The sequence below is a fragment of the Scophthalmus maximus genome, chromosome 3 (assembly GCF_022379125.1).
Source record: "Scophthalmus maximus strain ysfricsl-2021 chromosome 3, ASM2237912v1, whole genome shotgun sequence".
Lineage (NCBI taxonomy): Eukaryota > Metazoa > Chordata > Actinopteri > Pleuronectiformes > Scophthalmidae > Scophthalmus > Scophthalmus maximus.
This window is the reverse complement of record NC_061517.1, coordinates 7,779,957-7,795,923: the sequence shown is the minus strand read 5'-3', so window position 1 is coordinate 7,795,923 and position 15,967 is coordinate 7,779,957. Positions and strand designations below refer to the sequence as shown.

The following is a 15,967-nucleotide window of genomic DNA, read 5'->3' as shown; positions in this document are numbered from 1 at the left end:
GAATGTTATGTAATACGATTATTACAATAGGTTATGATGATAAGTATAAATAAGATAAGAGAAAGTATCAAATTATACTACCTATGTTTAAAAATGTATGATTAAAAATATATAAATATGTACCTAGCTTGCATAAATACATGGTCTAAATAAAATAATGATCCATGGTCCCTCGGCACGGTGACGTCAGTAGGTGGCGCCCGCTGACATACAATGTGTGCGACCGCAGCACTGCTCTGCTTTGTTGACGGTGCTCGGTATCAGGAACCGAGACAGACAGTGAGACAGACAGACAGACAGACAGACAGTGAGAGCAGGTGAGTGAGTCTTGTCTCCAGTTCAGACAGTTCACAGCTGAGAGAGACACACAGACACAGACCAAGCTCCTGTTACACGCTGCTGTCAGTTAGCACCAATGCTAACACGTTAGCTCAGCTGCACCTCCCTGTGACGACACCACAGAGCGTTTTGACGACACTGACACGGTCCTGGTCAGTCAAGTCTCACACTGAGGAAAACAACGAGTCCACAGTTAAATGAGCTGGTGGAGACAGAGGGTTTAAAATTTATAGATTAGTGTCACAGGTGTTTCCCCTGCTGAGGACAGTCGTCTGTGGATATACAAAGCTGCAAGGGCTGATAGAAGTGAACCTGCACACGTCCCGTTTAAGCAGAGGGACAGTCTCTTTGTGTCTGTCCTCAGTGTGAGTTAATGTGCAACACTGATACTCTCAGAACTTTTGAATCATTTCTAAATCGATGATATGTTATTGATCAATAACAGCAACGATCTGACTGTGAATTGAAACCTTTGACTCAGTAACACTGAGTATGTCCCTCTGTGAGCTGTAGTGTATCGCTGTGTGTGTGTGTGTGGGTGTGTGTGTCTGTCTGTTAATGTGTATTTTTCAATGGTTTGTTGTGTGTTTTTGTTTCAGGTGGATCAGAGATGCAGTCTGGACCAGATCCTCCAGGTTCTGGACTCAAGTCAGTCAGAAGATCTCCTCGTCTGTCCCCTCAGGTAATACACACACACATACACACACACACACACACACACACACACACACACACACACACACACACACACACTGACTGACAGAACATTTAATGTTTTGTCAGCTGTGGTGACAGATTAACCTCTAAGTGAGAAGAACCAGTGAGATCTCTGATAATAATTACTTGTGCAGCTGTCAATAATCCACCTGAGTTGGAGTTTGATCCGTACACCTGTCCGTCTCCGTTTGGAAAGACCGTCACACTGTCGTCGCCTCACTGCTGCTTGTCATGTTTGAATGTTCATGTGTGTGTGATTTCAGAGCAATGAAGGAAAACAGGAGAGGACAGGAGGCAGCTGTCTGAAGGAAGTGAAGAGGAGAGGAAGGATGGAGAGAAGCAGAGATGGGACAGAGGAGGAGCTGAAGGACAGACTACAGAAACTGGTAAACAAAGAGCCCGTCTCTCTCTCTCTCTGTCTGTCTGTCTCTCGATTTATCTGTCTCTCTCTCAGATTGTCAAACTCTTCACTTCCTTTTCTCACAGAGATTACCCCTGACAAATTATTACTGTGTTCACATCTAACTGTGTGTGTGTGCGCCCGTGTGCGTGTTTGCATGTGTAGGACCTGTCCAGCAGCTCATCGGTCAGTGGAACCGGTCTTGTTTATTCTGAGATCTTCAATCGTCATCGGAATCTGCAGGAGCCCAGGTAACTGTGCCCTGCCATACACACCTTTTTATGTATATATAATGTATGAACTATAACATGGGACCCTGTTACATTGTTTCACCGTGATAATGATCAGCTGACTGTTGTTTTCGCTGTTGTTAATTTTGTCCTCAGTCATGTAGAGAGTCCGGACAGAGTGAGGTCCATCATGAAAGAGCTGGAGACACAAGAGCTGCTGTCTCACTGCATCAGAGTGGAGGTTAGTCTTTCTGTCTGTCTTTCTGTCTGTGTCTCTCTCTGTCTGTCTGTCTGTCTGTCTCTCAATCTAACACCCTCCGTTGTTTTTGATGTGTTTCAGCCCAGAGAAGCTACAGAGGATGAGCTGCTTCTCGCTCACAAGTGAGTCCACAAAAACATAAACACAAAACATGTCCTCATACTGACTCTACTTTCCTCTGACTGTTCTCTTATGTCCTCTTACGGACTCCTCTGTGTTTGTAGGAAACATTATGTGGATATGATGAAATCCACTCAGACAATGTCAGAGAGTGAACTACACACTCTGTCTGAGAGTTATGACTCTGTTTACCTCCATCCTGTAAGAACACACACAAACACATACAGTAGTTAAACAAACAGTATGTGTGATCTCTGTAGAAACTGTGTGTGTGTGTGTGTGTAGGAGTCTTTTCAGGTGTGTGTGTTGGCGGTGGGTTCAGTCCTCCAGCTGGTTGATCGGGTGATGACCTCTGAACTCAGAAATGGATTCGCTGTCATCAGGTAACAGCAGCAGCTTCTTGTTCTGCGTTCAGGTGCTCATTTTTAGTCACCTGACCACAACATCAGTAACACAGCTGTCTGCCTTAGACCTCCAGGTCATCACGCTCAGGCAAACCAGGCAAACGGCTTCTGTGTGTTCAACAACGTGGCGATTGCTGCTCGATACGCTCAGACAACACACTCGGTCAGCAGGTATGTGTTTGTGTGTGAGTGTGCATGGGTTTATTTTTGTGGAGTCAATGATACATCTTAACCAATCACGTCAGAAATTTAAATGAAGTAAAACCAAAGAGAATAAAAAAAAACGAAAGTAGAACAAACCGATGTAGCAGTAAAACAGATAAATAAATTCACACATCACCTGTACAAGCCTCGTCCACTCACAGTCCAACGCATAGTTATAAGTAAGTATATACCCGGCCTTAATGTCAGTGTGTAATGTAGTGACTGATTGATCATTGATTAATTGGTTGATTATCTCTGTTTAATGCACAGAAGGTGTTATGGTTTTTATTTTTCTCACACTGATTATTGATGTGAGTGTGTCTGTGTGTGTGTGTGTGTGTGTGTGTGTGTGTGTGTGTGTGTGTGTGTGTGTGTGTGTGTCTGCGCGCGCGTGTCAGAGTGTTGATAGTGGACTGGGATGTCCACCATGGTCAGGGGATCCAGTACCTGTTCCAGGAAGACCCCAGGTAATCTGTTGTTCTTTTTATGCTACAACTTTTACAACCTTTATTGTACCTTTATTGTTGCTTTATGTCCCCCCCCCCCCTCCAGTGTCCTGTACTTCAGCGTCCACAGGTACGAGCAGGGATCTTTCTGGCCTCACCTGCCTGAGTCTGACGGGGGGTTTGTGGGCAGTGGACGAGCTGAAGGACGAACCATGAACCTGTCCTGGAACAAGGTGAGTCATGTCCCTGACTATCTGCGTGCCCTTGTCTGAGTGTCCTCAGAACAAGTGTTCTTTTCATTTTTTCTTCCTGTTGTTTTGTTCAGGTCGGGATGAAAGATGCTGATTACATCACAGCATTTCAACAACTACTGCTGCCTGTGGCCTATGAGGTAACATACACACAAAAATAAAAAAAAATGATGGCTAATAAATATATATAAAGGGAACATGACGTGTGTGTGTGTGTGTGTGTTCAGTTTCAGCCTGAGCTGGTTCTGGTCTCTGCTGGATTCGATGCTGCATTCGGAGACCCAAAGGTAAAACCATCACACACATCTGAGATCAGAAATCATTTTATATTACTGTGTTCACACCTATCTAACCGTGTGTGTGTGTGTGTGTGTGTGTGTGTGTGTGTGTGTGTGTGTCTGTGTGTGTGTGTGTGTGTGTGTGTGTGTGTGTGTGTTCAGGGGGAGATGTGTGTCAGTCCTCTGTGTTTCCATGTTCTGACTCACATGCTGATGAGTTTGGCTGAAGGTCGACTCGTTCTTGTTCTCGAGGTAAAATCATGACGCGAACCACACACTCACACTCATGGTTTCTTCTGCTGGTTGTTCATGATATTATCATCATATATTTAATCATGATCACAGTCAGACACTCTGACCCCTGACCTCAGGTCTTTAAACATGTTTCACCTGCTGCTTTTAGAGGATGACCATGCGACCAGACGTTCACGTTCGTCTATTTTAGTCTAGTAACAATTTAATGTCACGGTCGCGTCTATTGAGACGACGGCTCTGGCTCTAACGTTATGATGGTGATGGTGATGGTGATGATGCTCCGCAGGAACCTTCAATGTCATTAGCTTTGTTCATTGAGTCACAGTTAGTAAATCTGATGTTTGTCCGTCATATGATGATCACATTATCACCCACCTGTCACTGAACTGTGAACGTGTCTGTCCCTCGCTTTCTGTGTGTAGGGAGGTTATGACCTGCAGTCGACAGCAGAGGGTGCTGCGTCCTGTGTCAGAGCTCTGCTGGGAGGAGCCTGTCCTCCTCTGACTCCGCCCACTGCTCCGTGTGACAGGTAAAACCTGAGGTGCCTTTGGAAAGGCCGTCCTATCGCCTTTTCCTACCCACTTTTCCTTAACCCCAATGGAAATTGTCATGAGGTCAAGGAAATGTTTAAACAATAACTCTTCTTTCCCCTTTCTTTCCAGTTTCTAGCAGAGTGTAGCTATCAACGGCTCTGTGATTGGTCGAAAAAGTCAAACTCCACTAGCCTCCCTTCAACTTTTTTTTTACTGTTAGAGATAGATTTCTACCCAACAACAGCAGGGAATTTTATTTTGATTGGTTATTCTTTTCAGCAAGAGAGGCAAAGCCCTTTGATCATGATAGATTCATGCCATTGGCTGATTTGATCTCACACAGTAACTTCAGCCACGACAACAGAGTCGAGACAACACAGTTAATACACACAGAATCTCAAACTGAATGCTGTTTTATTGTCATCACATATAACTTTTTCTGAGGAGGCACTGCCTCCCTGTCTTCCCCTGACAGTGGCGGTAAATAACATGCAGAAACTTCTCCTTTGTCTTGAGATGCGGCAGCATTCCTTCACTGCAAATTCACTGCGGCAGCCAACTCCCTTTCTCCAGACCTCACCATGCTCACAGTCACTCCCTCCGCCGCTCCCTCTCCCTCTCTCGCTCTGCCACACACACACTACCCACACACCTTGTGATGAAGTTAAATTTTCTGCATTCCTGAGGACGGGAGTTGCCATGAACGTAAACAGTGCGACGCGTCAATGCGAATCAACAAATTTACGTAATCGACTTAATTGATCGACCGCAGCCTGAGCCTCATGTCAGACCATTGTCAGTCTGTTTCCCACAATGCTCCTTTCACATGATGGTCCGCAGTGACCCTGTTACAGTTTTCATACTACAGCTGGTAATTTGTCGCCGATCCCCCCTGTATGTCATATGACCTTCCATCCTACATTCTCTTTCTCTCTCTCTTTGTCAGCGCCCTGCAGTCGATCTCTCAGACAGTCTGTGCTCAATATCCACACTGGGCCCGTCTGCAGGTGCTGGGTAAGATTTTAAAATGTACTTTTCCCCACAAGCTTTCTTAGATGTGATTTTGTTTGAATTTCTCTCTTCCTGTTTCCTGTGCAGAAGGCGGCCCTTTGGCTACAGGTAGCGTCATCAGAGCAACGAGCTACGAGCAGAGCATGGAACAGCTAAGCTCTGCCCCCTCTGTTGCCACTGCAACGGGCCTGGTTTATGATGAGAGGATGATGGAGCACCTGAACATGTGGGACAGGTGTGTCACCTGTGGGCTTGTCGTGTGAGCGTGAAATTGAGGTTTTGATGAAACGTTAAACTGTGTAACATGCCACACAGACATCACCCGGAGCAACCACAGAGAATCTCCAAGATCTTCTCCAAACATCAGCAGCTCGGATTGGTTGCTCGCTGCCAGCGGATAGCAGCACGCCTGGCAACAGAGGAAGAGCTGACCCTGTGTCACAGGTACTCAGTTACTTAACCTGTGTGTCAGCGTACGTTCAGGTGAAGACTCACCAGAGACTGACGGAGCTGACATCAGTTTCGTATCGTTTGTGACCTTTAACCTCCTCAGTTCTCTTACACTGACTACAAACATAACACTATCTGTGACAAATTCAAATTTAAAGCACGCGTGTGTTTTGTCCTCAGTGTCCAGCACATCAAGCAGATTAAAGCCTCTGCAGTTATGAAGGCCAGAGATCTGCACAAACTGGGAGAAGAGTTTAACTCGATCTTCATCAACAACCAGAGCTTCATGTCTGCTCAGCTGGCCGTTGGAGGCTGCTTCAATGCTGTGGAGAGGATCCTGACAGGACAGGTCTCTCTCACAAACGCACACACATGCACACATAGTCACAGACACAGCTTCACATTCGGATGTAACTAAAGTTAACCAGATCGAAGCCAGGCATCGTCTGTGGTCTGGCCTCTGGTTTGATTTCTGGTGTAACTGTGGTCCATGTAGTCCTGGACTTGGACAAGTGCAGGACGCTGTCTGAGGCATCACGTGTAAATGTGATAGACAGAAACCATCAACGTTAGTGAACAACTGTTTCCTCTGCAGGTGAGTAACGGCGTGGCAATAGTCCGACCTCCTGGACATCACGCAGAAAGAGACTCCCCCTGCGGCTTCTGCTTCTTCAACACGGCAGCGCTCGCCGCTCGCCACGCCCAGAAAATCTCCAATCATGCACCTCTGAGAGTTCTCATCCTGGACTGGGACGTTCACCATGGCAACGGGACACAGCACATGTTTGAGGACGACGACAGGTGAGGAGGAGGGGGAGGAGTAGAAGGCGGAGAAGGAAGGTGAATGTGAAGATGGACGAGTAGAATGCGGAGAAGGAAGGTGGAAGTGATGATGGACTCTCTGTCTTGGTCTCCAGCGTCCTGTACATCTCCCTCCATCGCTATGACAACGGGATTTTCTTCCCATCATCAGAGGATGCCGCCCCCAACCAGGTGGGGGTGGCCAAAGGGGCAGGGTTTAATGTCAATGTGGCGTGGAGTGGAGGACGGATGGGCGACTCTGACTACCTTGCCGCTTTTCACCATGTTGTAATGCCAATCGCTACCGAGGTAACAACACACACACACACACAAACACACACACACACACACACACACACACAACCACACAACGATCAGAACTGATGAAGGTCTCTGATTGGTCGATTCTCTCTCTGCAGTTTAACCCCGGTCTGGTCCTGGTGTCAGCCGGGTTCGATGCAGCCCGGGGGGATCCGCTTGGTGGATATAATGTGACCCCTGAGGGATATGCCCACCTCACACACCAGCTAATGTCACTGGCTGGGGGGCGGGTCCTACTCATACTGGAGGTATGAAACCATTTGTCGTCTAGTGAAGAGTCAATGTTAACACTTAAATCTAACTTTTATCTTATTAAAAGTCTGACCTGAGTTAATCCTAGATTAATCCTTAAACGTGTGTTAAACCTAAATTAATCTTGAGTTAAACGTGTGAAACCTGAGTTAACCCAGAGTTAATCCTAAAATAAGCCTGCGTTCTGACCCATGGACTCCTCATGAATGTCTCTGTCTCTTCAGGGAGGTTACAACTTGTCGTCCATTTCTGAATCCATGGCGATGTGCACCAGCGTGTTGCTAGGAGACCCTCCTCCATCCCTGGTAATCCCACTCCCCCCTCCTCATCATAGCGCCGTGGCAGCGATCAACGAGGTCATCCAGCACCACGCCCCCTACTGGAGGTCCCTGAGGATACATAGTCAGTACAGGAAATGTTCATTTATTTGTTCAGTTAAATGTATTTTGGATTTTTATGTTGGTTCTTTAGGTTTTTTTGTTTAATAACGTACTTCTCTTGTCTTTTAGTCACAGAGTCTGTGCGGGTATCCCTGCCTTCACTGGAGCATCGTGGGAGACGTAGTTCTAAAGGAAAAGGCAGGAAGTCAGAGCGGAGCAGCACGGGCAAACCCCCGCTGCCCTCCCCAGGACTAGAGGCCACGACGGTGACCGTTCAGACAGTAAAATAAAACAGGAAGTCAGTCAAAAAATACAACAACCATGCTGTAACTGTGTCCCCACCTGTTGTTTTCGTCCAATCAGACGGATCACAGTCTGGACCAGCTCACTCAGGGATTAGCCGGTTTGGACATCAGTCAAATATCAGCCGGTCACACTCCTGTAACGTCCACTCCAGTGGGTGGGGCCAGGTCAAAGGTCCGCCCCAGCCAGGAGGTCACTTCTGGTGAAGGTGAAGTGAAGGCGGAGTCGAGTGTAGCCATATGTGAGCATAGCCAATCAGCGGACAACAAACTGCCTCAAGCTCAGGTGATTGGTCCAGTTTTCATCTGTGAAATGTTTAATCTTTATTCTCAGCTCTTAACAAGGGTTGCAGGTACTTACCTGTTGAGAGCAGATAAGTGCAGGAGATACTAACTGGTGTCTTGTCTCTGATTTATCTGTTACTGGTTCACAGACGGAAGCTCTGGCAGCTTCAGAGTCGGTTGCCGTTGGAGATGAGGCTGCTGGTGGAGCGGTGGTGGAGCTTGAGGCAGAGGGGGCGTGTGGTTGGTCGGCGGTGCTGACATGTGGAGGACAGTCAGACGGGGTCAGGAAACACTTAAAGATGATGAGTTCTATGATAGGGAGGTCTGTCTGTGTCTTTAACTGTCTCTGTCTCTTTCTGTCCACAGTCCACTATGTACGTGGTGGACCCTCTGTCCTGGTGTCCTCACCTGGATGCAGTTAAGCAACTCCCCCCCTCAGGTATAGATGTCTTCCTGCCGTGTCAGGACTGCGGCTCTGATGCTGAGAACTGGATCTGTCTCACCTGCTACCAGGTCTCACCTGTTCATCACATCACATGATGGGCCTCTTGAAGTCTGGGTCAGTTACACTCTGTGATCCAGAATGTTGCTCTACTGATTCTCCTGCTTCTCTCTCTCCGTGTGTGTGTGTGTGTGTGTGTGTGTGTGTGTGTGTGTGTGTGTGTGTGTGTGTGTGTGTGTGTGTGTGTGTGTGTGTGTGTGTGTGTGTGTGTGTGTGTGTGTGTGTGTGTGTGTGTGTGTGTGTGTGTGTGTGTGTGTGTGTGCGCGTGCGCGTGTGTGCGTGCAGGTGTTGTGTGGTCGTTATGTGAACTCACACATGCTGGATCATGCTGCTGTGTGTGAACATCCTCTGGTCCTGAGCTTCTCTGATCTCTCGGTGTGGTGTTACCTGTGTGAGGCCTATATCCACAACCAGGTAATAGCCAATCAGATACAGTCAGTCACCCACACATTCATTCGTTCAGTGTTTTATCATGTTTCATCATCTCTCTCATCAGATTCTGTACGAAGCTAAAAACGCGGCTCACTGTGCCAAGTTTGGAGAGGAGATCCCTCCATGGAGCTGAGAGGAGAGGAAATGACAACAGTATTCGTTCTTCTCTTTGTCCGTCTCTTCCTTCAGCAGCCTGTTTGGACATTTGAGTGCGTTGCCATGGATACCAGCAGCAATGGTGCTTTGTGGGAGACGTAGTTTCAGTAACACTACGGCGTCCCACAGCTGCCAAAATACTCACAAAACAAAAGAAAGAAAATAAGTTATTTTTAAGTGTTATATTTTTTAACTGCTGATTGGTGCTGATCTTCATCATATTCATCAGTAGGCTGTCAGTTCACTTCCCTGGAAACATGACCAACCACCAGCAGATTCTGGATATTTTATTTAGAATGTTGATTGGATAAAATTTGAAAAGTTTAATCATGAACAGAAGACGTTTTTCTGCGAAGGACGTCTGGACTGTGGTGATGATGTCACCGAGAGGCCAGTCCCACAAATGACAGCACAGTCACAGAAGTTTTAAATAAAATTTTATCTTTGTTGTAAATGTTTCAACACACATGATCACAACAATAAATAAGTTGAGGTCAAACAGGAAATGAAACATTCACACACTTGTCCACACCAACGTTGCTGTAATCTTTTTATAACAATACTCAAAACCTGACATTTTTTATACTTAAGCTTCAGTGTGTTTGAAGTGGTTAAAACATTTTGTCAAAAAGAAATAAAAGGGCTGATTTGTGTCAGAAAATAGAAAAATGACATCAAATGTAGGTAAATGAATAGAATGAAGAAGGTTAATCTGCAGAGAATGTCATGTGTTGACAGACTAAACTCAGAAACCAGATTCTGTTCCTGATGGTCTGACAGTTTAAAAACATTCATCACTCCAGGTGCGTTTGATTTCTCCGCCTGTGTGTGAATCAGGATGAAAGCTTGCCTGGGATCGAGACGAATTCTGTGAGCTCATTTAATTTTACATGCCAAATATGCATTTGAGTATTAGTCTGGCGACGCCAGTCGAGATGAAATCAGTCTGTGTTTAAAGTGCGTTTGGTTTCCCCACTGTCGGGTGTCGACGGCAGTGTGAGGTTAGTGATGAGAGCCCTAGTGATGTGCAATAGCCTACTCTTTTTTCTTTTTCTGTTCTCACTCATTAAACGTGTTTATGTCCTGCATCATGTCGTCACGTTTCTAGCTGAAAGGCTCCAGAGGAGAATCAAAGACCCTCTGATGTTTCCGTGGGAAAACACTCAGGGTTAATAACTGGTAACAGTACTGTCATCTGGTCTGTAAACACTGGATGGATTGAAAACAAAATCAGATGCTTAGCCCTGTACACTACATTTCCAAACAATTTATCTGGATGGTGTTTATATATTTTTTTATTTATAAACTGAACATATATCAGAACCTCAATGCCTGATAAACGTGTGAAATGTCCGTCTGTAATGACAACCGTGACGTCATCAGACAGCATAATAATTAGGAGTATGGCGAAGTGTCCCTTTAACGGCCGCATTCTGCGGTGATTCCCTCCTGTTGCGAAGGAGCGGGGGCAGATCTGCGGCATCACATCCTCGTGTTCTGCACCGTCGTCGTCTGTTGTTGTTGCGTTTATATTCAATACAACTGGAGGCGAAGGGCGCGAAGAGGGATTATAACCGGAGACGACCGCATCCTCCACATCATCTGCTCCTCCTGCATCCTCCCATCCTGCAGGGAGACGGACGGGAGGACCTGCCGCACCTGCAGGTTTGTGTCTTCCTCGTTCTAGTTTTTTTTTTTTTTTTTACCGAACATTCTATTATGGACGGAAGTGATGATGTCACTGTCGGTGCCGTGTTTACGTTCCGTCTGTTTGTTTTATCGGGCGCTGTCACGCGCTGACTGCAGCTCTACATCCGGACACTTCTCCTTATTTTGGAGGTGAAGCAGCGAGAGAGAGAGAGATGGACAGACAGGTAAAGAGAAGGAGAGACAGATGGACAGACAGATAAAGAGAAGGAGAGACAGATGGACAGACAGGTAAAGAGAGGGAGAGACAGATGGACAGACAGGAAAAGAGAGGGAGAGACAGATGGACAGGCAGGTAAAGAGAAGGAGAGACAGATGGACAGACAGGTAAAGAGAAGGAGAGACAGATGGACAGACAGATAAAGAGAAGGAGAGACAGATGGACAGACAGGTAAAGAGAGGGAGAGACAGATGGACAGACAGGAAAAGAGAGGGAGAGACAGATGGACAGGCAGGTAAAGAGAAGGAGAGACAGGTGGAGAGACAGGAAAAGAGAGGGAGAGACAGGTGGACAGACAGGTAAAGAGAAGGAGAGACAGGTAAAGAGAGGGAGAGACAGATGGACAGACAGTAAAAGGGAGGGAGAGAGATGGACAGACAGGTAAAGAGGGAGAGAGATGGACAGACAGGTAAAGAGAGGGAGAGAGATGGACAGACAGGTAAAGAGAAGGAGAGACAGATGGAGAGACAGGTAAAGAGAGAGAGAGACAGATGGACAGACAGGTAAAGAGAAGGAGACACAGATGGACAGACAGGTAAAGAGAAGGAGAGAGAGAGACAGATGGACAGACAAGTAAAGAGAGGTAGAGAGATGGACAGACAGGTTAAGAGAGGTAGAGAGATGGACAGACAGGTTAAGAGAGGGAGATGGACAGAGAGGTAAAGAGAGGGGGAGAGAGATGAACAGACAGGTAAAGAGAGGGATAGAGAGAGATGGACAGACAGGTAAAGAGAGGGAGAGAGAGGTGGACAGACAGGTTAAGAGGGGATTGAGAGATTGACAGACAGGGAAAGAAAATGATAGAAGAGATGGACAGACAGGTAAAGAGAGGGAGAGAGAGAGATGGACAGACAGGTAAAGAGAGGGAGAGAGACATATGGAGAGACAAGTAAAGAGACGGAGAGAGAGAGATGGACAGACAGGTAGAGAGAGGGAGAGACAGAGGTATAGAAACAGAACTTTATAAATGTGACTTTGACACCCTAATCAATCTAGTAATTATTGTTCCATTCCTGTTAAAAATCCATTAATAATCTGAGACTAATGGATTTATTATTGGTTAAAAGTGATTTATTGATTGTAGATTTATAGATTATTTTCTTACAAATATGTAAAAGGAAAATAAGAGGAGGAACAGGATGACTGTCCACGTCCACAGGACACCCGGTGTCAGGTGTGAACAGGACGTGTGACCTCAGGTGACTGACGCAGACATGTCGTTGTTGTCTCTGTTTTTGGTTTTATTGATCAGTAATAATCAGTTAAATCTGATCCCCTCTCTCTCTCTCCCTCTCTCTTTGTCTCTCTCTCTCTGTCTCTCAGTCATGTCGGTGACGCCCGGCCTCACCGACCTCTCTCGTCTTTATCAGACGGAGTTTGTTCGGAGTGCCCGAGCGGTCGGTGTCCTCTGGGCCATCTGTACACTCTGCTTCGCCATCATTCAGGTGGTCGTCCTTGTGCAGCCGTCCTGGATCGGCACCACTGACACACGGCAACAGGGGGCGCCCATCGGCACCCTGGGACTGTTTGAGGTGAGAGGAGATGCAAGAAGTTATGGACTGGTCCTTCTCCTGGTCTAATGAAGCTATGAAGTCCTGTTTCATCATTCTTTAACTTTAACCTGTCTCTGTCCCCCGTGTGTCCATGTGTCTCTGTATGCCGTCGTGTTGTCAGGTGTGTGTGGAGTCGGACTGGCCAGTCCCGGACTGTCGTGGCGGTCTGTCCAGCCTGGCTCCTCTTCCGTCCTTCCAGTCGGTGGCCGTGTTGGTGGGAGTGTCCCTGTGGGCCGTGTGGATCAGCGTCCTCTGTCTCTGTCTCTTCCGGTTCTGCAGCGCTGCAACCGTGTACAAAATCTGTGCCTGGTTGCAGCTCACTGCTGGTCAGTCAACTCTCCTGGTTCTACTGGTTCCTTTGGTGTTTTTTATGTGTTCAACATCAGGATGTGACTTTGCTGGGGGGTTTTGTAGCGCGTGTGCTGCAAAGACTCATGGGAATTGTAGTTAAATATATGTGGTTTGTCTCAGTGAGGACAGAACAGCCAGGACACATGGGAGACAGGAGGAACTCAGTATGTCAACACAGTAACCAATACATGTCTCTCTGCCTGTCTGTCACTCAGGGTTCTGTCTGGCATTAGCCTGTCTTCTGTTTCCAGACTCGTGGGACAGTCCAGAGATGAGAGCTCTGTGTGGAGACTCGGTGAGTTACAGAAGGGTTTGTGAATTCATTGATGTATTGATCACAGCAGCACTATTGGTCCTTTATCGTTAGATCGATTCTATTCATTGTTTTAATTTCAGACAGAAAAAATCATATGTATAAAGAGATCTATAGACATGTCCTCAGTGGCAGATGATACTGATCCTGTCCTGATAGTATTCGTCCTCTCCCTGTCTCCAGGTGGGCAGCTTCTCTCCAGGTCACTGTTCGGTCCACTGGGCCTACATCCTGGCCATCCTGGGCGTTCTGGACGCCGCTATCTTGGCAACGCTAGCATTCGTCCTTGCCAACAGGCAGGATGCCCTGTTGCCGCCGGATGCCAAGGACGGTGAGGGGGGGTGTCAGTAGGGGGCGGGGCATTGACGTCAACTACACTGACGCACCTTTACTCACAGTTATGTAGTGACACTCTGTTTGTTTACAGTGACCACAGGTCTGCTGATGTCAGCGTGACGTCATGAAGGTTAGTCTCTTCTTCTCCTTCTGTCACTTCCTGTGTCATTTTATCTTCACACATATATAAATTCTCTTTTCTTTCCTCTTCTTCCTCTATAGAGTCCTTTCGTATTCAGTGCTCCTCCTCATCTTTACATCCTTCATCATCAACATCAACATCTAAATGAGCAAGAAGAAGGATGCAGCTTTCCTCCTCTCATCTTCACCTGGTTACCTGGATACCACCTCCACCTTCTGTTATCATGGTGACGGAAAAAGTGTGTGTTGCGCAAAATGTTTCGACAGGTTTGTGTTTCTGAGGGAGAGGAGTCAGTGAGCAAGAGGAGAATAAACATGGCGACTCTGTCGTGAAGCCACAAACAGAAGCACAACGGTTTTATGAAATCATGTGTTATGGTTTAACAGAGTTTGTGATGTACAACATGTGGACATGATGTCAGCACCAGCCTTTGTTATAATTCTCACTTCTTAGAAACTAGGGATTTACTGAATCAGCTTAAACCTCAGTAAAGATGAGAACATGTGAATCACTGTCGGTCACGCTTCAGTTTTATTTGTGTCTGGAGGAAACTTAGTTGTAATTCAATGAGAAGGAAACACCTCTAGCTTATGCTAAGCTAACTGTTGTCATTTACTCAGTTAGGTGTTATTACTATAATTTGATGTGTGTTGGGTTATGTTGGTGAAATGTAATTTTAATCTGTTGACCGTTCTCCATGTGACCTCTTCATCAGGTCAGATATTAGCAAACTAACGCTGACTGTGGTTCTGTTAAGATATTAGACAGCTCCTCCTGCAGTTAGCGACTGTAAGTATTCATAAACTGATATCGACCTATGGGCTTGCGACGCTCAAATACCTTTGACTTTTCAGGCACATAAAGACACCTTTCAGTTTACCCTCCACTGAGTCCTGCATGCTGTGCTGTTGTGCTGTTTGTTATTTATTTGATAACTTCGACTTGTTATCGTCAGAAACGTTCAGACTGATTTTCTCTACAGAGCATGATTAATAATACTAACTCTGATGAAGTAAATGTGATGATTGTGTCTCCGTGTCTGTGACGTGATCTGGAGGATCTGTTTAACTTAATAAACTGGAAACTCATTTTAACTAGTTAATAATCAGCAAACGCGCAGTGACGCCAAAACATCTGGACCCCCACCCCCCCATTTGTCCCTCATGTGTCTCCCTAGAATCCAGTCTGCTTCAGATAGTAGATTAAAAGAAAAATAAAAGGGAAAATAGCTATTGGATCATCTTGTATAGAGTGTGTGTGTGTGTGTGTGTTTGTGTGCGTATATATTTGTGTATACATATGTATATGTATATAATAGCAGAGAGTGAAGAAACATTTGTGGTGGACACACTGACTTTATTTTCGAGATAAATAAAGATTTTTAGATTCACCACAGACACGAGTGATCACACTGACAGAGCTGCTGCACACAAGCTGAAGAACATGAACACAATAGGAACGAACCAATCACAGAGCTGATGAGCCATTGCTGCGGTTACCATCACTGTCCATCATTGTCTCTTTCCAAAGTCAGACAGCTGAGGTGTTTCTAAAGAGAAATCTGGGTGAGGTCAACTACAACTCCCAGAGGGCATTGTTGTAATTTAAAAAACAGCAGACAGTGTTGTTGTATTTAAAGAAGCTGTTGCTGAAGGAGAATACTACAGCTTTTTACCATAGCAACAGCAGCTGAGGCTCATGGCAACTGTAGTGTTTTATATCTGAGAAAGTTTGTAGTTTTGTTTTTCTCCTTTTAAACTAAACTTCATTCATTATTCAAATGTTATTCTATATAGTTTGTGTTGAATTGTATTTTTCCCTTTTAGATATTTCTCTGATCTGATCTGTGAAACAGCTGTGAACTACATTTCCCATGTTCCACCACAACCAAGAGGCTCTATAAATCTCCCCAGGTTCGAATTTGATCACACAACCTGATATTCAAATGTGAATTAAAAGTGAATTCTCAACACAGTTTGGTTCTGATTCTCAAGGAAACAGAGAAACGGCCAGCTGA

General features: G+C 45.8%; 2 protein-coding genes across 3 annotated transcripts; both read left to right on the top strand.

Moving 5' to 3' along the window:
• The first annotated feature begins 201 nt into the window (after positions 1 to 201).
• On the top strand, positions 202 to 10,416 carry hdac6 (histone deacetylase 6). The gene is made up of 29 exons (XM_035644280.2): positions 202 to 317; positions 939 to 1,021; positions 1,320 to 1,442; positions 1,622 to 1,707; positions 1,843 to 1,927; positions 2,027 to 2,067; positions 2,170 to 2,266; positions 2,351 to 2,448; positions 2,536 to 2,640; positions 3,072 to 3,140; positions 3,226 to 3,352; positions 3,445 to 3,510; positions 3,598 to 3,657; positions 3,811 to 3,900; positions 4,326 to 4,432; positions 5,383 to 5,450; positions 5,535 to 5,682; positions 5,763 to 5,891; positions 6,078 to 6,246; positions 6,493 to 6,698; positions 6,815 to 7,007; positions 7,118 to 7,267; positions 7,496 to 7,673; positions 7,781 to 7,917; positions 8,015 to 8,239; positions 8,388 to 8,519; positions 8,605 to 8,751; positions 9,026 to 9,154; positions 9,237 to 10,416. Exons 2-29 carry the CDS (start codon positions 950 to 952, stop codon positions 9,303 to 9,305), a joined length of 3,306 nt encoding a protein of 1,101 aa, XP_035500173.2. The 5' UTR covers positions 202 to 317; positions 939 to 949; the 3' UTR covers positions 9,306 to 10,416.
• Positions 10,417 to 10,876: 460 nt separating this feature from the next.
• Positions 10,877 to 15,197, top strand: lhfpl4b (LHFPL tetraspan subfamily member 4b). 2 transcript variants are annotated; one of them, XM_035644285.2, is made up of 8 exons: positions 10,877 to 10,993; positions 12,374 to 12,454; positions 12,579 to 12,787; positions 12,930 to 13,134; positions 13,375 to 13,454; positions 13,656 to 13,803; positions 13,900 to 13,938; positions 14,031 to 15,197. In XM_035644285.2, the coding sequence occupies exons 3-7, from the start codon at positions 12,581 to 12,583 to the stop codon at positions 13,926 to 13,928; spliced, it is 669 nt and encodes a 222-aa protein (XP_035500178.1). In that variant the 5' UTR covers positions 10,877 to 10,993; positions 12,374 to 12,454; positions 12,579 to 12,580; the 3' UTR covers positions 13,929 to 13,938; positions 14,031 to 15,197. The 2 variants fall into 2 exon arrangements, with proteins under 2 accessions (XP_035500178.1, XP_035500176.1); XM_035644283.2 differs by lacking the exon at positions 12,374 to 12,454.
• The last annotated feature ends 770 nt before the right edge of the window (positions 15,198 to 15,967 follow it).